Here is a 22,090-nt window from a genome sequence, read left to right on the forward strand (position 1 = left end):
ACACAAGGGAGCTCTAGTACCTCTCCTCTCCTCAACTCCCCTCCCCCCCCCCCCCCTGCGCTATCTGCACAAGAGGCAAATGGCACAGAAGAAAAATTTAAACGAGCTTGAATGGCATGTGCCAATGATCCCGCTTCAAAGGGGATCGTCCTGTTAGTCGTCGTTTTATCCACCACCACAACCATCACCACTTATATAACGCATAGAATTCTACAGAAATAGTGCTATACATGAATCCGCGTGTTTCTAATGTTCGCGTGAGCAATTGATCGGCTTTGGATACACGCCAGTCACCTGACCGTACTGATGGGCCCCTTGAATCAATAGGCTTGGTCTTGACTCGCCACTTAAATCCACGAAGAGTGGCGTATGCCTGCTAATTAATTCAGTTCATCTTGCAAGCAAAAACATTCAGTGTGCTATAGGCTGCGTAGATACGAGTATGGCGCTGCTGTCGCAAATGCATGAACGTTGCAATTGTGGTGGTCTGCCGTTCTGCAGTACTGTCAGGGTATGCACTACGTAAAATGTTTGAGAGCATGGCCAGTTCGTTACAAGTGTTGTTATGCAGAAGTTAACTGCAATAGAGATGCAGCGTGAGCTGTGTAGGAAGCTCCAGATTAGAGTTCATTCACTGCGACAGTGGCAGATCCTATAAGAGATCACTGTTGCCTTGTGAAGAGCAGGTCGTCGTCTTCCTTCTCTACACTATAGTTACCGTTGTGACCTTGGAATTATTCCGCAGATGATATCAGCTATCAAAGTTTGCTCCAGACAAGAAAAACTAGAAAACAGCCAGCACATATCTTCAAACGCGTGTGTTGCGTGGCATCATTCCTACGATGGGCAGGATGAAGGACAGAACGCCTAAGGCGATAGTACCTTCAAGGGTACATTTCTCTCAAATGACTCTACCCATCATAGATACTTAAGGTGACATTCGACTGGACTGCTACCCCGTCTTGTTGAGGTGCTCTTCCTTTTCACTCCAAGACGTGCATTTCAAACAACTTGCTGGTTTCTTTAATGTCTTACCGGCATTAAATAGTAATTACTTCGCATTTGTCAGTTGTGCCACTTTTGTTTTCTCAATTCCAAGAAATAGGCTGTATCATCTGCAAATACGTATTTATTGAGCCTTTTCATAGTTTCGCATGCCACTGTTTATGTTACACTCACGCATTGTTTATTTTCTGCCAAGGTTTACTCCCTCCCCATGTAATGCACACTCAGCGGCAGGATTACTAAATCGGGCCACGGGGCGAGGGACTACGGAGGTGGAAATTGTCTGGGTACCGGCACACTCTGGGAACCCTGGGAACGAGGCGGCTCACATGAATGCTCGAGGTTTCGTCAGCCGAACAGGTGAGCCGGACGTTCCGGGGAGGTCCACGAGAGATTGGCTGGTGTCCTTTCACGACATTACCAACCATTACAAACTTGGGCGGAGAATTTACCCTCCACCGGACAAGCAATTGGTGAAGGCGCAGGAAAGCGTCTGGCGAAGATTGCAGACGAGATCTTTCTATAACCCATACGTGTTAAACAAAATCTACCCGGACGTTCAGCCGGAATGCAAATGGTGCCAGGAACTGGCCACCTATGACCACATATTATGGAGCTGTAGCATAGCGCCGCCACCGGCGGATATTATGCGTGATCCTTCTCTCGAGCAGTGGGAGGCCGTGTTGGCCAGCTCAGACCCGGTCGTCCAGACCAGGGCCGGGGAGTGGGCCACCCAGGTCGCCGTCAGCCATGAGCTGATGGCCGTCTAGCACGGAATCGTCCGCACATGCCTTCTGACGAAAATAAAGTTTTTCCATCCATCCATCCATCGGATCTTTAGGGTGCATGAATAAAATAAATCCGAGGGCACCTACGCACTTCTTGCGAGTTGTGAATGCGAAAGCATTTATGTCCAATTGAGCACCGCTCAGTGGTCCTTCGAGTCATGCACTGCTCGCAGGCAAGCGAGCGCATTCTGACGCTTTGCCAAAGCCTCCTAGACAACACTACACAAGGCCGGTGCATATCGATCCGTGGCATCATGCTACCTTGCCCGACTGCCATAGAATCTAATGGGGACGCTCCAGAGTAAGCCGCAGTGACTTTGACGTCACCGCTTTCGTCACGCCGGACTTGGCAATGAAAATTTGGTCCAAGTAGAATGATGTCATAAAGCAGAGCGCACAGGCCTGCCTCGTCTACATCGTCTACCTCATTTTTTCTCTTTCTTTTTGTTCTTCCTGGGGCGCAACTCTTCGTAAAACATAATCTAGGACGCGCTGGTTTAGCCCGGTGGCTAAGACACTCTGCCTCTGAGCGTGGAGTCGTAGGTGCGGAACTCACTAGAGGTAACGTTTATACTTTCGAAATCTTTTCTGTTTTTAGATTAAAAAAATATTACATTCACTTCAGTATGCTTCAGTGATTTGAATGCGAAAGCATTAGGACTTGTTTAATAAGTTACCACCTTAAATTAAAACTCCACCTTAATCTACTTTGCTCTAATTTGTTCTAATCCACCGTAATCCAACCTTGTGTGTGGGCCACGACGTTCGTCCGACATCATTGCTGTTGACCTTGAGATACTGCAGTGCGAGCCACAGCAGGTCCAGCGCCGGGAACATGACGTCGTCATTTGGTCACACGAGTTTTCTTGCCATCCGATGTTATCGCCTTACGCTCTCAGATTTTCCGCCTCATGGCGCTTATCAGGCTTTAGGCTTAGTAATTTCTTTACAGTGGTTATCGAGGCAAAGTAAGAACGCAGGGGCCCTTTAACGTAAAGCTATTCCAAAATGTTTTTATTCCAACGTCCTGATGTCAAATTTGCGTAACCGCCGACGCAAGCATTGGGCGGTTACTCGCAGCGTTGTATGAACACACCAATAAAACGCTCTCCTCGTTCATAGGAGGTCACTTTTCTTTACGTCAAAAACGAATAACATTGCATACGCTCAGCGGCTTGTCTTATTTATTTGATTAAGAGGCGAGGAGCATGCTCAACTGGAGAGGGATTTGATGGGGCCGAGCCACTGCACTGAAAATCTATAACCGCACGGAGAGGGTGGTGCTAGCGTCTGCGATTCGTCCGCTTTCCCTTATTTAACTCGCGGTGGCTGGTCGAAAATCGCGGCGGGATGCAATGGAAAGTTAAGAATGCCTCTAAAATAGATCCTCAGCAAAACGAAGTCGTAAACGTGCCGAAAGTGATCGAAAACGTTATGCGGCCACAGAAAAAGTTATATTATACGCAAATAAACCCATGCTTTCCGGTAGGGGCGAGTAGCCAGCGCGTGGGCGATCGGTGGCAGCCATCTTTTATTCCTTTCGGAACGGGGCAGCCTGCGGCTGCTCAGAAGAAAGCTCAGTTTTGTTCGGCATATTAATGCATCTTTAACGCGTACTCGTCGCTTTGACGCGGTGAGTTGTTGCGGTTTTGTGACGTCGCGTGACAGGCAGGTGAAGTGGGTGAAGCCCGAAAGCCTTTGGCCAATAGCCGAGGGCTAACGGCGAAAAGGCGTCGAATCAGAAATAAGTATTTTTCTTTTGTTCGGTCAAATCATGCATATTCAGTGTGTACGCGTCATATCAGATGGGGAGCTATCGCGGTTTTCGTGACGTTGCGTGACAGGCAGGTGAAGTGGGGGCTTGTCCAAAAAAGTTTTTGGCCAATCGGGGAGGGCCGATCGCAGAAATGGAATAGAAAAGTTTGCAACAGTTTTATGTTATAGCGCCCCAGGCGGGAGTTTGAGCGGCCAAGAAACGCGCGCATAACACAGGCTTCCCAGAGCGAGGGTGACGAGGCGTCACAGCGGTGCTCTCTCCCCTAATGCAACACCGGGAGCGCCAGCGTGGCAGCGGGTGTCCCGTTTCGCCCGCTCTGCTCCGTCGAGGTGCGCACGTGACGTGGTTTCGCAGCCAATGGGAATTTAGGTGCTGTTTCGCTGCTACAGACGTCGTACTGCTGGACGCACGAACGGTGTACTTGATTGCGCACCTTCTGTATGTGTGTCTGGATTATTGCGCACGGCCATCTTCAGTGTCGCGAGCGTGCACGCATGTTGAAATAACGGTGCGTTGTGGCAAAGTTTACTTATAAACTCTTTGGCTTGAATTTTGTGGCTAACATGTCCGGCTCCCTGCTGCCCATTTCCCGCTGACGCATGAGTTCGATCGAGGTGGCCTTGATCGGCGAAGCTTCGCGTATCTTTTTCTGAAGAGGACGGTAAACCTGAGCAGGCAACCTAAAGACGACGGTGTAACGGCAAGGATGGACGGGAGGATGCGGAAATCTCGAGCGTTTATCGATTGCCACAGAAAAAAAAAAACGCGCAGGATATTCGCGTAGTACCTGAGCGAGTCTCTTGTGACTTTAGCAGTTAAGGCAGGAAGTGCCGTAAACATTATTTCGGAAACATAAATTACAAAGAGTCTTTCTTAAAGGACACTTCTTCCTCGGGAGTAGGACACGTTCCGCGTCGTCTCAGACACTTAGTGCACATGCAACACGCCCTGAAAATATTTTGTACCGTGTATTTACGCCCTATTGTTGTCAGCACGCGACCCTGCCAGTACTGTTCGTTGTGTTACAGGACCATAACTCGCAAAAGTTTGCGCACAGTTGCAAAAGTCTCTCAAGGAGGCAGAATTATCGCTAGAGCTGCTCGAAGCTTCCTTTGTCGTGGGTAGATCGCGGTTCTCGCTGCGGTATTTGCGCTTGGAGATCAAGAACATGATAACACACGTTCCAGTCAAAGGTAATGTATCGCACAGGTGCAAATCTTCAGATGCAGCATGAGGTCCAACGAGCTATTGTATAGAAAGAAAAAAGTAGCAGTTTCGCCCAAAAGGAGAAGTATCGATTGCGATAGCAAATTAGTAGACAGCTGTACGAAGTAAGGATAGTAGTTGTATCGGCCGTATAACCTTCGAAACATTCGCTTACTGACTAAACACCGACGAAGAGCAATACGGAATGGCCTTACGAGGCAGTCGCTACCTTATACCATCCTTGAATTTGTGACGACTCCGAGTATCGATGAGAAAGGAACGAGTCGGCGTACAGAAATCTAAATCTATTGGGTTGAACGAACCTGTCCGTCTCCTCGATCACCTGGTACACTGGCGCGCACACAAGACCCACCCGGCCAGTTGCGGCAAAAATCATTATAATGGCGCAATGCCCACCAGGGCTCGTATTACTCATCTCCTCAACCGCATCCCTGCATTCGTAGCACTTAGTCCGGGCCGCCCCTCCTGTAGCGGAGAAAAAGTGAGCCGCTCCTGCTAAGGAACTGTGGGGATGCACAGTGGAACGCGCGGTTTGCGGAACCTGAGCTGGCGGCGGCGACATATGTGGTCCGAACGGCCTTTTTCAGTGAACTCTCTGCTTCAGAGGAGGCCGACATGCCATGGCAGCGAAAGACAACATGCAGGTGATCAGGCAAGCTCACTTACGAAAAGAAAACGAATGTCTTTCGACCTTTCGGAGAGAGTGAAACAGGGACCTGCGTCCGATGTGATAAAACGTTCAACCAAGCATCGACATTGATGAAGACGAAGGTCGACGTACATGGTTGTTGAAATCACTTGAATAAAATTTTGATTATATGTTTCTATTCTGTACTTTATTTATGTTTATTACTCACTTATTTCGTATATTAGTCATGCAGTATTTCACGCGCAATCACGTCGACCATCATCGGGTGTTAAAACACAATGAAGGCGCGTAGGATTTTAAACGCGCCTATCCACGAAGTTATCTCACATTCAATTATTGAATATTTATTATAAGTAAGAATTTTCTGGCAGCAAATATCGATCTAACCTAAAAGTGAACTGTTCGAGCTAGAGGCCGACTCACCCTCGATTGTTTCGTTACCAAAAGCTTTCGGTGCACTCAAGCGCCTGCCCTTCTATTTCATTTTTCTTGCTTTCGCTACCGGAAGTACATCTTGGCGCCATTAACGGTAATTACATGAAACAATGGCTGGAGATGTCGAAGAACAGAGTCGCTCAAGCGAGGCTTAACGCGCTGGCACCTTTCGCCACTTTTGCGAGTCTCTAATTGGATGGGCGCAGGTGACGCTTTCCTTTTTTCTTTTTTTGTCTCCGGCAATCCATTCTTCCAGGGACTTCATTCTCCGTGTATCTGCTAGCTACGCCTAGCTGCGGTTAATTTGGGGACGTTTGTGTGTTAATTTCCCGTGTCGTCTTATCTTGTCTTCTTGAAATTCTTAGCTGGGAAATTTAAATCACCCTCCCAAAAACATTGCAATTCAATTAGCAAAAGAATACGAATGCCATCATACTCAGATGAAAACGGTAGCTTATTTCTTTAGAATACGATTAATGAGCCTGATTTCCCTTAGAATGGTGGCGAGCTATACGGTTCCATTCAAAATAGTTCTTATAGGAGGTAACTTTTAAAGCGAGTAACGTAGGGACTGGGCATAGCTTCCGTACTTCTGCAGGCTTGGAAAATAGAAACGAGCATAATATTAACGAGGAGAACGATGACCACAGGACTGATGCTCATTCCTCGTCCCTGCTATTTTTGTGCTTGTTTCTTATCTTCGAATTACGTACCAACTCGCCCAACAATGCACACTGTTGACATAGGTTTGCTGGCTTGTTGTGCAGATGTACCCATTTAATTGCATGGAACGCGCATCACTGTTCCCCCTGGTATCCTTTTTTTTAAACACACGCTGTAAAATTGAAGCCCCAAAATATTACTTCACCGCCGGAACACACACGCCTTAATCTTTCCGCGTATCTGCTTCTTTTCGGTCAATTTTTTCTCGGGTAGAAAAAAAATTCTCTCTCCAGAGACTACGGGATCGGGCAGCCCTTACACGCGTCACCTGAGCCTGGGGTCCCACAGCTGAAGTAGACTCCGTGCAAAGTGCGCACATACAGTCGAGATTCGCTACCCTACTGGGCATTTGCGCAGAAACGAGGGCCACCCAAGAGAGGGTTCCAGGAGCTGCCAAGTTACGAGTGGATCAAAAAGACGATTATAGGCGTTGGTTTATTAAAGAGAAGGGCGCCAAGTGACTATTGCAATTTTCACAAAAGGAAAACATCCACGCTTTTATTTATATGCACATTTATACCACTGGACTAGCTCGTCGAAAAAAAAAAGCAGACACAGGGCAGAGCTCACAACAAAAAAGGTATTGGTGTGTGCACAGTTATACATGCGCAATAATGAAAATTATTCAGCTATGTAACCTCGAGTGCGTTAAAAATCCTCGAAGACTGCGTTAACACTTTTTTGCGATTGACTCGGCAATCGCTGTCGAAGAATTTTTTTTTAAGCATCGTTTGCCCTTCATTCTTAGTTTCTTCGGTAATGTTCTCTGATTTTTTATTTTGCACTGCAACTCGCAATGCTCAAAACAAATGCGATATACGGCTTCAATTGTTGGCGTCACAGCATCACGCAAGAAGAGTGGAATGAGGTTTCTTGTAAGGAAAAATATTCTGGTTCGCCATTTTATATCGAAGGCAGTACATTACTGTTTCTGTGTAGCCTGCATTATTCTCTGCGTTGCATCCTATTTCGTGAACCTCATCGCCACATATTCATCTCATATATAGCGAACCACTCCGACTCAGGAAAGCAGGGAGATCTATTTTCCAGGGCATACAGGGATATTCTCGTTAGACTCTGGGATTGTAGCTTTCGCCAAGGTTGTCGATGTCCATTTCTTTTAAAGAGTAAGGTCAATATGCAGTCTTCAAACAAACAGAAAAGAAATTATAAACATTAAAAAATCCCCCCCTCTACACAAGCCTCTGTCTTGTGAAATAGTCAAAAGTGCGAAGATTAGAGAATTCCCGCATAACTCGCGTCACCATGGATGTCGTCGTTTATACGATTGGTACGGAAGCAATGTGGCGACGTATCGTAGGGCCACTGCCAAAATACACCATGTGTGGAGTGTGCATACAGCCGGGCTGCCCTCTCACGCTTCCGTAGGAACACGCTGCGCCATCTAGCGGTGGCACCACAAAGCGCACGTGGCGTGGGTGTGTGTGTGTGTGTGATTATCTATTGAGACAAGGGAGTGCCTGAATACATTTGACGCGGATTCGATTCCTTCCAGCATCCGAGAAATGTTAGCTTTTTTTGTCTTGTCATTGAAGAGCGGAACGTACCCCGTGTCACATATCCGTGAACCCAACTTGGTCTGAGGAAGCACTGTGATCGAGCTAGATGGCACGAACCCATAACTTCGGATGCCGCAAAAGGGACGAAGGACGGAACAGAGAAAGTGCTGCCATACCTTCAGTTCAGTCATCAGAAGAGAATCTGTGCTCAAGCAACTTGGACTGATATGGTTAATAACATAAAAGCAGGAACCATGAGCCTTCAGAAATATTCGTGATGATTCAATAGACAACATCTAGGGCCATATTTACTAAAAGCTCGTACGATAGAATTGTTTGTAAGAGCCGACTCCAGCCAGTCCCGATGCTGGACATAATATTAGCGAAGATAACCGACCGAGTACTGGTTAAGATCACTTACGAAAGAAAAGATTAGTCAATACCGGCCCTGGGCGTCATGCCATTTGAGTAGGAGAAAGTGTGCAAACCTGCCTTCGTTGTTTTTTGTAACCAATGTTTTTTTTTTTTTTTTGCGCGTGTTGTGGGAGAGTCCGTGCTTCACAATATTGCACAAAACTCATTCGCCGCCAAGCGATGCTTGCAAGACAGATTTTATTGAAATTTTTGGTGTTTGGCCCAATTCAGTCCACTACGTCCCTAGCTCAAGGCTTATATACGTTAATAAACACCAGTTCATATTCAGTGTCGTTGCCGTGGTCTGTCTTCTTGAGGGGACCACCTGTCGGCTCGTACCCATCGACACTACGCAGTGCACCCTTTTTTTTTAAGCGTCGTTGAAACACTTCACTCGTAAAGGTTGGTTACAATATCATTTAATGCAATCTGAAAACATATAAATTGAGCTCGAATCAATTGTCATTGCATCAACAACACCAGCACACTTAGATTGCGCAGCGAGGTAACATAAGTTCCGGCGCATCCAAAAGTAAGATTGCTATCGACATTAGCTGCGATAGACATGTAGACAGGCATCTGGCACCGGGCAGCGAGCGAAACATTCCCTGTATTGTCCTACTGAGACGTTCTTGTACGTGATCGGATAATACGTACTATGTACTTTCCGAACTATTGATAAAGAATGACAACGCATTACTTATCCGCGTATTATATGATTCGTAAATAGTGATCTATAGTCTAAAATTCCTGACTACTATTTAAAACATAGAATCGTCCCACTGTATACGGAATAGTTGAGCAGGGTAACGACGACTTAGGCGGTTACCTTAAGAGGAAGCTTGAGTTCGGGCCCAACTCCGGTGAGGCCTGCTCAAATAGATGTAAAAGGCAAAAACGCTTTTCTGAGATAACCCCTTGACCGATTTTAATGAAATGTGATGCATTTCAGAGAGAAAGTTAAATTCAAGTGACTGTTGGAAGCGGAACTTTGATTTAGGGCCTGAATTTTGTTATAAGATTTTTAAAGAATTCGAAAGTTGGAAAAAAAATAGACGCATGAAGTTTACAAATTAATGGCTGCACATAAAGAACATATATCGCGGTTCTGTAAGCGGTATCTATTAGAACATTTAAAGCGGACAAATTTGATATGTGAATTTATATCTTACGTGAATTTGTTACGTTGCGTGCAAGGGTTCAGCGAAAGCTGTATGTCAATACTACTAATTTTTTTTTTAGATTCGTGTGTAACAAATCAATTTTTTCCGCTTTAGATGTGCTATCAGATGTAATTCACAGAATTGTGAGATCGTCTTTCCTTGCTGATTTATAGAGTGGTAAACTTGAAAGTTTCCTTTCCTGAAAATTTTGAATAAGATTTTTAATAAATAATAAATAATAAATTTTTAATACTATATTGACGCCCTAAATAAAAAATTCGAAACCAACAATCACTAGATCTTAAGTTTTTCCTTTAAATGCAACAAATCTCGTCAAATTTAGTGCTTGCCCAGAAAAACAAATTCTCCTTTTACATGTATTTGGATACGAGCACCCGAGCTAAAACTTCCTTTTAAGCACGGAATATGTGTCTTGATTACATTCGAAAGCTTGCTGAAAGGTGCCAGATCTTGTCTGGAAACAAATAAGTGAAAGAATCCAATAAAAAAAACCGGAATGGCATTGCTATATCTAATTTCGGGTTTCAAGTTCCGTACCTGTAATGTGTTCAAGATGCCTTCTCTGCTGGTGTCTTGAGGTCAGATCTCACCGCAGTAACATAAAACAATATATACAGAGTGTCCAAGTTATCATGCAGCAAACCTAAAAAAAAATGACTACCTTCTATACAAATGAAACCAGCAATCTGATGCTGCTAGCAGCAACCTAACGGAGCATCTAGTGTTTTCTGTGTTCTTCCTAGTTAAATAGTTTGTAATAAATGATTAAGAAACCTTTAATTAATTTATTTATGGCAGATCTGTAAACTTTAGGTGGTACAGCGTCTTCGAAAACATCAAGTTCAATCGTTTGCGCCACGCTGCATTTCGCGCGGCTCTTTTTTCCGTGCGTTAAAAGAAATCCATCGAAATACAAAAATACACCACGTGACTGCACGTCCACGCGCAGCGACCACAGCGCTCTTTAACGAGCTCAGTGGGAAAGTAAACATCTCGCCTCTAGGGCTCCACCGAGCACACCGCCTCGCGTTTGGGCTTGTTTGCAAGCTTGCGGCACACGGTGATAACGTTAAATAAAAAAAAAGAAAGCAAAGAAGGAAAGAAAGAAACGAAATATTCACAAGAGTTATCAACTTATCCGGTTTAGTTTTATTAGCGCAGACTCTCTGACGTACGAACGTTTTATACACATTGTGCTATGACTGTGCCGGTCATCGCCGTTTCAATTTGTAGCGAAACAACAAACAATGCCTTTAGCTGAGTTCCGCGCGCTTGTTATCGCTTTGCTCTGGTCATATCCTGGTCATTCGTCATGGGCGCGCGCCGCATGCTTGAGAACCAATGCCAACGCGACGCGTTTTGCAGGGTGATGCGCTTGAGCCAAGATGTTTACCACTGAGCTCTTTGAAGTGCACTGTCATCGCTGCGAGCTCGCGCGTAGTCACGTGGTACATTTTACATTTTTCGAGGCCTTTTCTTAACAGAAACGATAGCCGTGCGAAATATGGCGTATCGCGAACAATTCAAATTGAGGTCTTAGAAGTTGTTCTAGCACCTAACGTTGACATGTCTGCCGTAATTGTACTAAATAAAAAGTTTGTTTTATTATTCATTACAAATGAACTATTTACAAAGAACCAAAAAAAATGCGAGACGCTCGATCAGGCTGCTGACAATGACATTCAATTGGTTTGATGAGCATAGGACGCATTCTCCTATGAAAAAAAAAAAGCTTGGTGCATGATAGGGACATCCTGTATGTGCCACACATATACCAACACAGCAGGAAAAAGAATATATTTAACTTGGACGCTATATGAGCTTTCGGAAAATTTCTATGCACGGAGAGATAAAGTTGTTCACTTAGGCGCTCACGGACAGTGCGATTTTCTTCGTGCGACTTTTTCCACTCGCACGATTAATGTGTTGGATGAGAGCCAACGAAAGTGTTGATAGGGTAGCTCACCGCAAAGTTCTAATCGGCGTTCGTTCTACGACATATTTAAATACGCGCTAGAAATATCGAAACTGTGGCGGCAGCTGTTCTCCCGTTCACTTTCTTGGGTATTTAAGTGTATTACACCTGGCCCTGGCAATGCTAGCCAGTGCCGCTCTAGCTATCTCAGTAGACGAGTCGTAATGGCTTGCACTCCCAAGGCAAGATTTATAACGCGGTTTCGTAAAGCGAAAGGAGTGAGTTCAGCTCCAACGGACTGCAAACTGTCTACTCGTGCACCTTGATTCGCCGATTCCTTGTTGTTTGCACATATCAACTAAAAGAACAGTCAATTTGCCTGAAGCCTTCATTTCCTTCATTGTCTGTTGGCTTCATTTGGCTGCAACAAATTTTGGGAAAACCAACGGATCTTCTGAGCCCTCGTTGAAAACAAAACAAAACACAAGATTGACGCGGTGAACGAGTGTTAACACCGGCGACCGCTCAGCCCTTTCACAAAGGGTCTCTGGGGCTTTCCAATGCGTCGCCATCTAGACTTCGTCAACTGCCCGTCGGCTGTGCCTGCAGCCGGCGTTCCATTCTTGTCCTCGCGTTACGAAGCGCCGTCTAGGCTCCGGAACTTCTCGATCGCTTTTTCGAGGGCCGCGAGCGCGTCCAGGGCGGCTTCGAGCGACGGGAGGTCCCGGCGGCGCCTCCTGCGACCGGCCACGGTCGTGCTGACCGCAGCGCCTGCCGTTCCGGCGGCGAACGTGGCGAACAGGGCTCCCAGCACCGGCAGGAAGATGATGCCGGCGCCAAAGATGATGATCAGGGGCACCCAGTAGATGATGTCCGAGAAGCCCTGCGAGGAAAGGAGTCCCGCCTGCTTGGTTTAGTACTCGGGGTCCTGTTTCCCATTTCCGTCAGTTGCGCAAATTTAGACGAGGCAGGTGTACGTGCCTAAACACGAACCGTATGTTTTAATTTGTAGTTCAGAATTTTTTTTTTCAGGAAAGTGACCCACGGAATCTAGCACGATTCCATTCCATGAGCTGGAATGAGTTGAAGACGAGGACATTATTTGTACAATAAATTGAAGCTCACAACTGTCTAACCAATAAAAGTTAGGAAATAAACTTTAAAACTAATTACATTAGGGCAAGTATTGCAATGCACGAATTCGAGCCAGTGAGTCCTCCGGCTGCATCCACTACGTACGTATTTTGAAGATATGGCACCAATTTCGACGTAAGTACTATCAGACCTTGCGGTAAAAGGAACTGTTGTTACGCTTACTTCTTAACTGAAGCGCCTGTTACACACTGCAGAAAAAAGAAATTTAACTGGAATATTTACGCACTCTGCCACACAGTTTGGCAACGCAGAGTTAATCAAAAATAATTGTCACAATTTTTCACGCCCGCTGCAACGAATAACGCATCGACGAAAAAAAATAACGGTTTGCCCTCGCTGCGATTTCATCAAAAATTGCCTAAGTTCTTCGCTGAAGTCTAGGACCTAATGGCTTTAAATGAATCCCGTGCAAATTGTGTACTCAGTTTCGCCTGTGTTGGTGCGAGTTGAAATACCGCACTTCGGTTAGATGTCTCTAGCCGAAGTTCTCTCCTTATGTTGACATTCTTGATAATTAATGCGAGGAACATCAAAAGGAACTTCACATTTCGCGTCGAAAGTAAATTATGAGGCAGCTTCCGTGGTGCCGTTTAATACCTTTTTTCTTAAGTTCAAGACGCCCTAAAGGCCCATACGGTCATTACATAGGGGTATTAGAAGAAATCAGTGGTAAATACAGCACGCGTTCGAAATGATCATGCAAGTTACATTCTGGTCGCATGAGGATCACCGCATCTATTTAGCATTTGTGTATTCCCTACCTGAAGCATAAACACTCTGCTGCCCTTGTAAAATTTCCCATAAGAAGTCTAACATGTCCGAAACAATGCGTTCATTTTTTTTCTTCGTATTGCGTGTACCTGCGAGCCATGCGATCTGTGAACGCGCGAATCATGTAGACCGCACTGAAATAGCAACGTGTGGCTTAATCCGTGTCGGACATTTTTTTTTCTTTATTACTCTTCAACCTTGAGCACAAGAACTACGTCGTCTGGTTGTAAGTTATTCCTATCAGCACGATGAATACGATGAGTGGTGAAGGCCTGCAGTGGACTTTAGGCAGTACCATTTTGTTCTTATTTGACTTCTACTTCTTATTCCCCAGAGAAAATGCGCTTACTTTGCACTTGTAATGCTCTTGAAGGGAAAGACCTAATATTTTATCATCATTATGATCATCATCATCAGCCTATTTTAAGTCCACTGCAGGACGAAGGACTTTCCCTGCGATCTCCAATTACCCCTGTCCTGCGCCAACCGATTCCAGCTAGCGCCCGCTAATTTCCTAATTTCATTACTCCACCTAGTCTTCTGCAGTCCTCGACTGCGTTTCCCTTCTCTTAGTATCCACTCTGTAAGCCTAATGGTCCAACGGTTATATAACTGGCGCATTACATGACCTGCCCAGCTCCATTATTTTCTCTTGATGTCAATTATAATATCGTCTATACCCGTTTCCTCACTGATCCAAACCGCTCTCTTTCTATCTCTTAACGTTATGCCTAGCAAGTTCTTTGTCAGTCTCCATGTCTCTGCCCCATATGTCAGCACTAGTAAAATGCACTGACTGTACACCTTCATTTTCAATGATAATGGTAAGCTTCCAGTGAGGAGCTTACAATGTCTGCCGCATGCGATCCAACCCATTTTTATACTTCTATGAATTTCCTTCTCACGATCAGGGTTTCCTCTGATTCATTGACCAAGAAAAAGATACTCCTTCACAGACTCTAGAGGCTGACTGGCGATCCTGAACTCTTGTTCCTTTGCCCGGCTATTCATCATTATCTTTCTCTTCAGCACATTAATCTTCAACCCCACTCTTACACTTTCACTGTTAAAGTCCTCAATCATTTGTTGTAACTGGTCTGCGTGGTTGCTGAAGTTGCTGAATCGAACAATGTCATCGGCAAACCGAAGGTTGCTGAGATATTCGCCGTCGATCCTTACTCCTAAGCCTTCCCCAGTTTAATACCCTAAATACTTCCGAGAACGCACTCAATATCATAGGAGAGATTGTGTCTGCCTGTCTGACCGCTTTCTTTATAGGTATCTTCCTGCTTTTTTTGTTGTAGAGCTAAGGTAGCTGTGGAACCTCTGCAGATATTTTCCAAGGTATGTACGTAAGCGTTCTGTACTCCTTGATTACGTAATGCCTCTATGACTGCTGGTATCTCTACTGAATCAAATGCATTTTCGTAATCTATGAAAGCCAGAGGCTATAGAGAGGCTTATTGTACTCTGCGGATTTCTCGATAACCTGAATAATGACATGGATGTGATCCATTGTAGAGCATCCCTTTTTGAAGCCAGCCTGTACCCATGGTTGACTAAAATCCACTGTTGCCCTCATTCTATTGGATATAATTTTGGTAAGTATTTTATATAATACTGGGAGTAAGCTAATGTGCGTGCCTATGATTTCTCAATTCAATTTTAAAGTCTGTTGTTTTTTGGTTTAAATTAAAGTCCGGTACATTTAAACCCTAGAAGAAAATGCTGTTAGGCCTCAGAATGCCCAGAATAATTTATTAAGATAACTTTTTTACACCCAGCGACCTTTTGAACTTCGCTCTGACTTGCTCATTCGTCTGCTATGCTGCTGCATCGGCCCTCACAACGAGGAGGAGCACACGATGCGACCGAGCGCGCCGGAGAGAATATCAAAGCGTCGATATGTGTCGTTCCCACGTTAGCACACGCTGCGGTCATGACGTCCCAACCAAGGAGGTTCTTGGAAAACGAAACCAGAATTGGATGGAAATAGATACTGTTATGTAGAGAAAAGAGGCTTAAATATATATTAACACTCTATTTACAACAGTCTGCGCGCATACAAGAAATAATGGATAGGAAACATTGGAGGACGCTTAAGCTTCGCCTTTAAGAGTGGAACGCGATACCATTCAAAGATCTGCTTCTCACGCTTCCCGGCAACTGCAGCTTATGTAATCGCAGTGTTTGCCGAGAAACGCTGGCGGCGAACGCTATGCGCGAAAACGAGCTTTCTCGTAGAAACATGGCCTCTTGCGTGGACCGATCCTTAAGGTGCTGCACATCCTCGCCAAGAAATTGCATTATTTTCAGGTTTGTGTTACTGTATCGCACTTTTATTATTAAATCTTAAAAGACTTAAAATAAAGAGCATGCGCTGTCGGTGGTTTGTTTCATAATACTTGTTTGTCGGCTTTCATTCTCAAAATTCCTAGGGATAACTTTGTCAAGAATGTAAGACAAGATCTGAGCGACTTAAGCGATAGAATAGTGTGGCAATATAACCCGTATATATTATATGTCATATAGGAAGGCATGGCATACACATATACTTCAATACATACGAAAATTTCCGCTCACGGACAACTCCGCCGGACGACGACCCCGGATTTTCTGCGCCCTTAACGCTATCGCATTAAAATAGGCCGCGCGACATCAGCGAGCGTCAGCTTCGTCACTGGAAGTACTTGGTTAAGAGTATATTAAAATATTTACGGCACTCCGAAGATTATGACTATCTTTCAAGCTCTATGACCTTCATTTAGTGGAGAATATGAATAGTGGAATATATCATGCAGTACCCGTTAACCTCGCCCATTTCATCTTGTAACGTCACTGAATGAGTACTTCAGGCTGTAATACTCGCTCTGGCAGTTCAATACACTGCATGTTTTACATACATTCTAGCCGATTCGAACACTCCCTGGAATTTTTTAGAGTGCAGCTTTTAGGTGCCCGTTCCTGCGTTTAGCGTCGGCTGCCCTTGGCGTCAGCCCTCGGCGTGAGCGAGCACACCGAAGGATAAAAGAGCAAACGCGGAGTGCTGCGGGAGATGAAAGACGGCGATAGCGAAGAGAGCGCGAGGTGGAAAGCAGCGACTAAGAGTGCAGCGGAATCATGAGGCATAAAGCAGAAGAGGAGGGTAGGCGAAAGCGTGAGAGGAAAAATTATGCGGATCCCAGGTATTGTGGGAATCGTTCTGTGCTGTTTGCTTTGATTGAGAATAATTAGTGGTGATGTTGACGGCGAATGTTTAATTTCTCTAATGGTTAGTCCAACACGAGAGTGGTGACCTGATCTTAAAAGAGTACCTTGCGTGCACCACTGATGTTTGCGTAGTATACAGAACAAGCTGAGGAAGGTGTTTGCTTGAGGTGTTGTGCGCCATACGTCATAACCTCTGAGAGGGTTAAACATATTCATTGTCTCACATGGCACATAGTATTGTGCCAGAAGTATTAAAGTTTAATTGAAATGTGGGGTTGCATGTGCCAAAAACTACAATCGGATTATGAGGCACGCCACAATGACAGACTCCGGAATACTTTTGACTACTTGTTATTCTTTGACAAGTGCTTAAATCTAAGTCACGAGTGCTTTCTTTATTTCACACTCGTCAAAATGCGGCTACCGCAGCCGGGATCAAACCCGAGACTTCTAGCAATGCTATAGCCGCAAAGCTACCGCGGCGGGCACAGAAGTGTTGATTTCACGCGTAACCGCATCCGTATTGTGGCCTAGACCATACGGTGTGCTTTAGTGCCGCTTTGCTTCTGCACGCCCTGCATAAGTTGTCCGCTTGACAAATTTTCACGGTGTTTATTCTTCAGAAATAGCAGAAACGTACCGCACCGTGCCTATTCCCTATTCGATCCCCCCTCCATTATGAGAACTGCTAGAGAAGAGTGGCAAGGCATTCACTCGTTTCGTGACTGTGTCGGTTCTACCCACTCTCTGCCTCTTCTACCTCCTCTCCCTCCTCCTCTCAACCATTCTATCTAGCTTTCCCCTATATTTTGCATTCTAGCAAAAAGGTAAGCGCTGCAATTTCTGCAATGCTCTTGCGGGGCGTTACGGTTTATTACAGCTGTGAAGACGCTAATGTGGCGGCATCCAGGGGGCTCCAGAGGGCACTGGCACATTCGATGCGGTGGAAAGGTCCAAACGAGTTTCTCGCGTAGCCTTTCCTCTCTATCCCTCTCCTGTGAAGTATTCACACGCTCTTAACCACCCACCGACGCGGAGTACCAGACAGCAGCAGCAGCAGCAGCAGTGGGAAAGCCGAATGAACAGGCGAAGAAAGCTTCGCTTTATATGTATAGTGCCGCGGAAGACGGACTGTGTGGCGACGACCGCTACGAGATGGCGCCAGAGTAGCGCGCTCTCTAAACGTAGTCATCTGTTCTCTGATGGCACGCGGTGTGCGCGTCCACCGGTGCCAAATAAGTAAACAAAGCACTGCATGAATCGCGCCCACGCGTCACCCACGCGCTGTCTCTCGCGCTCTCCCGATCAGCGAGGCAATCGCGTCAACACTTCGCTCCATTTGCTATGTGCCACACCAGACAGACTGTTTGCGCAAGCCGACATATCGCGAAGTGAAAACACGTTCAGTGTGGGGCTCAAATTTTGCGTTAGGGAGCATCATAATCGCCGGTAATTTCTTTTATAGGAGAACTCCCCTCTACTGCATTTCCTCTAACATGCTGGTCCACTTTATTAACACATCGTGACGATCATCTAACAGCTTTTTATCTGTTTTAAAAGCTGCTTTCACTTTATGTGGGAGTTTTCTGTTTAGTTTGTGTTGTCACTTACCGACGAAATGGCACCATGCGCACACACGCACGACTCTCAAAGAAGTTTCTGCGTCACTTTTTTAGTGATGGAGCGTTTCATACTTACCGGCCTCTGTAAATGTGTCCGCATTGGCGTGAGTACGCATAAGCTACTTCTGCGTTTCTTTTTATTTTTCCACGAGGATTAACTTCGCAAAGGAGGATTGCTCCTCATACAATCAAGTTCAAAGGGACGCTCTACTGCTTTCTATGGACCTTCTATATTGTAGCACAATAGATGGCCTACAATTCTAATGTCTAAAGATGTAGTGGTTTGTCTGGAAAGTGAGCAGAAATTTTTAAGATAGAATTTTTCGACCCGTGTAGTCTCTTCTTAAAACTGTGTACGGATGCCGACAGCACTGATCACTGGATGCGATGCCAACATTCGGAGGTCATGTATCCGTGCACCACTCCGTTCACTGTGACTCCATTCATTTGCACCAGGCGGCACCAGTATCCAACACGCGCTAGCTGGAAATTAAAGATTTACCCTCACACACAAAAACGTTAGCAGAAGAGCATAAAATACAATTTCAGTAAATGCAATGTTGTATAAAAGCAAAACAACTCGCCCTACGCGGCTTTTTCGTTACGTAAAGGTGCACAGAACGGTTACACTTTTTCCTCGTCGAACAGCGCCACATGTCATTCTGCGCACCGCTTTAAATATATACTTCATCAGTTATGGGATACAAGCACGCACGTTTCCACAAACACGACAGATATTCTTCTCATTCCCAACAGAATTCAAAACCTGTTCCGATCGGTAAATATTCCCTTTGAGACAGTGTCACAAAGGTGTCTCCTCTACGTCTTCCCTTATTTTCAACCCTGCCTACACTGGTTCCTACCCCTGTGCCTAAAACATCCTATAGTGTCGCAACAATTCGCTCCCACCTTGTCGTAACCTTGGTAGACGTCGTAGAAGCCGTGGCTCTTGTAGCCTCGAGGCGAAGAGGGCGCTGCCGCCGTGTGGCCGCTCGCCGTGGAGTAGCCAGAGGATTCAGCGGGCCGCAAACTTCCAAGAGTCGCTTTTTCTGCCGTTCTCCGGCCGGACTGCTGCTGGAGTGGCCTCCGCGACGTTGACGCAGAGTCCGCGTCTGTGGGCGCGGCAGCGATGGCGACGCTGACCGCTAGTAGCCAGAAAATGGCGCCTCGCAAAAGTCGCTCTGCCCCTGAAACGAATAAAAGAAAGCATGCGACAGCCTCGTGAATGCTATATCGAATAATGAGACAGTCCGAGCTGAGCGGTGCGAGCGTGTGCGGCGCTCAGTTTTCGCGTTCTGAAGTGCTGCAGGTGAATGCATTGATTTCGAATTTTTTTCTCCAATAAGTACAACTCCCCGAGATGCAAACGACGCGCCGTCATCTGTGCGGAAAAAAACGAGAAAGAAGCCAAGTGCACGCACCCCCACGCTCGGCCCCTGTAGCGGAATGATTTAACATTCCACATACCGGCGCGTGAGCTGCATTCTATACATCCTTCTATGTAAGCCCCCTGCAGGATGCGCGACTTCAGGCGCACGCGTGTTCAAGGACGTAGGCATGTGTATGAAGGCTGTGTAGGTTGAGAGCTGTGCGCACGCGTATTAAAGCCCATCCGCTGAGCGGCTCTTGTCTCAGCGCAGCAGATCGTAGGGGCTCAACTAAAATACTGTTAGCAGTCAGATATCACAATCACTCTGACAATGGTACGGTTCTGGGACACAAACTAGTTGTCGTCATCATTACCCCCGCAACCACCATTATCGTACCCACCATCGTTGTCATCCTCGTTCTATGTAAGCCTCCTGCAGCGCGGAGAAACCTTTCCAGTGACCTCTCAGGCCAGCGAATTTTCTAATCTCCTCAGTCCACCTAATCTTCCGCCACAGTTTACTGTGATTCGCTTCCCTTGGCAGCAACTTTGTTGAGGCTCCGCCAGTTCGGGCTGTGCCGCGGAAGAAAGATGCAGACAAGCACAAGATAGCGGTGACGCGAGCACCGTTTTTCCCGTAAAGAATTTTAAAAGCATGGCACAAATATCCAGGAAGAAAGAAAGAAGGACGCTGTGTTGTCGACCATTTTTATTACGTCTACGTTTCTTTGCGTCGACACTTTTGCTTCAAGAAACATTCTGTGATGAACGACGCCCAACTGGACCAACTCGTCATCGGGCTGAAGTCTAAAGCAAGCGTATATATGTACGGCAAGATGAAACGGCCCAAAGACACAAAGTCAGAAGGCGCACGAGATGAGGCGTAGTTACTTGCAATCACGATAGTAAATTCGTGTTAATAGTCGGACCACCTCATTGCTCTGCATGCCCTCTCATTGCGGCATAGTAGGCAACGTACACGCTGATGGCGCTGCTGGTTCAGTGCACCGCGACTCTTGTGCACATGAGTCCTTTTCAACACGGGATTCCATCAAAATAAAGCGTCAACTGCTGAGAATTTATTTGCGCGGTGTTGCCACCGTGTTCTATCTGAGTGCACCCGTAGTGGCACTTTGGAGCCATTAGCACTCTCGGGTCAATTAGTGGGTTTTCCGCACCATATTCGCCTGAACGTTCATAAGAATCATAACATCAACTGCTTACTGCGTAAAATTATTCAGATAAAATTGTTACTTTGTCCTGCGTGCAATTTACTGGCGAGTATAGCTCATTATCACTGCTCTTGCGGTCACTTCACATTACAAATTACTACCCCAGTGTACGCGCTGAATGTACCTGAGGCATCACGCCTTGAGCTACGACGCGCTATTTTGACAATGGTCTAGTGTTGCCTGTGGTTCCGATGCAAAGAAGGCGCTTTTTAAACTTTTTTCGCAAGACACTGGTCCAACAAGATGCTTAGTTCTCTATATTGTGCACTGTTTTGCATAGTGTACTTTGTGCGTTTACCTTCATTTAAACTATATTAATCAGAAATAACGTATTAAATATCCTAATAAACAAATTTCTCGTCTTTTTCATAAAGAGCTTGTCCCTGACTCTCACCAATTATTGGTCTTACGCACCACACGACCTGCCAAAATCCAATAGATGTTATCAATCTCAGGCGTATCATCACCCACCCTAGCATGCACTCTAACCTTGCCAGCGTCTTATTGCCTTTGAAATTTATGGTCATTTTTCGCCACATTGCTTTCCGTGTGGCTCTCAGCCTTCGCCCATGTTTATTGTGATCCGGCTGATTTCGGCCCAGTAATTTGGTACTAATAGAAGGCATATACTTTTTTTTTCCTCCAACAGATATGTAGCTGTTGTATTAAAGGTCATCTCAGCATATCTGGGTACCGAAAATAGGAAATTACGGTCCGTAGATTACATGGTAACGATCGTATTTGAAAACCGCCGCACGCTGACGTTGGATGTGATAAAAGCTGCAAATTCGTACAGGCGATTGCGTGCTCTTCTATTCGAAAAGGGCACTGCAATCGCGGGCGAGATGCCGTCGCGAGCAACACGCTTCGAGTCACGCGCATGCCGCACACAGTGCACAAACAACCAAAAAGCGGCGGGAACAAGTGAGGAACCGTAAAACGCAGAGCGCGCAGAATCGCCTTTGAAAAGGAGTCGCGCAGCAAGAAACGAAGGAGAAAAAGAAAAGTAGCTTTGTGTTGAAGAGTGTGACGGGAGCAGAAAAAAAAATTAAATTCAGAGGACGCCTAAGCTCCGGCTTTAAGAGAAGAACGCG

The 22,090-nt window shown here is 45.8% G+C and overlaps 1 protein-coding gene across 1 annotated transcript in view; it reads right to left on the minus strand.

Moving 5' to 3' along the window:
• Positions 1 to 8,941: 8,941 nt before the first annotated feature.
• Positions 8,942 to 22,090, minus strand: part of LOC129387300 (uncharacterized) — a 34,237-nt gene continuing 21,088 nt past the window's right edge. Inside the window, exons 2-3 of the mRNA XM_055076162.1 lie at positions 19,305 to 19,582; positions 8,942 to 12,520 (exon numbers count right to left, since the gene is read on the minus strand). Coding sequence (XP_054932137.1) covers positions 12,272 to 12,520; positions 19,305 to 19,582 — 527 coding nt within the window. The 3' untranslated portion in view covers positions 8,942 to 12,271. The remainder of the gene's footprint in view (positions 12,521 to 19,304; positions 19,583 to 22,090) is intronic.

The sequence above is a fragment of the Dermacentor andersoni genome, chromosome 2 (assembly GCF_023375885.2).
Source record: "Dermacentor andersoni chromosome 2, qqDerAnde1_hic_scaffold, whole genome shotgun sequence".
In the NCBI taxonomy this organism is placed as follows: Eukaryota; Metazoa; Arthropoda; class Arachnida; order Ixodida; family Ixodidae; genus Dermacentor; species Dermacentor andersoni.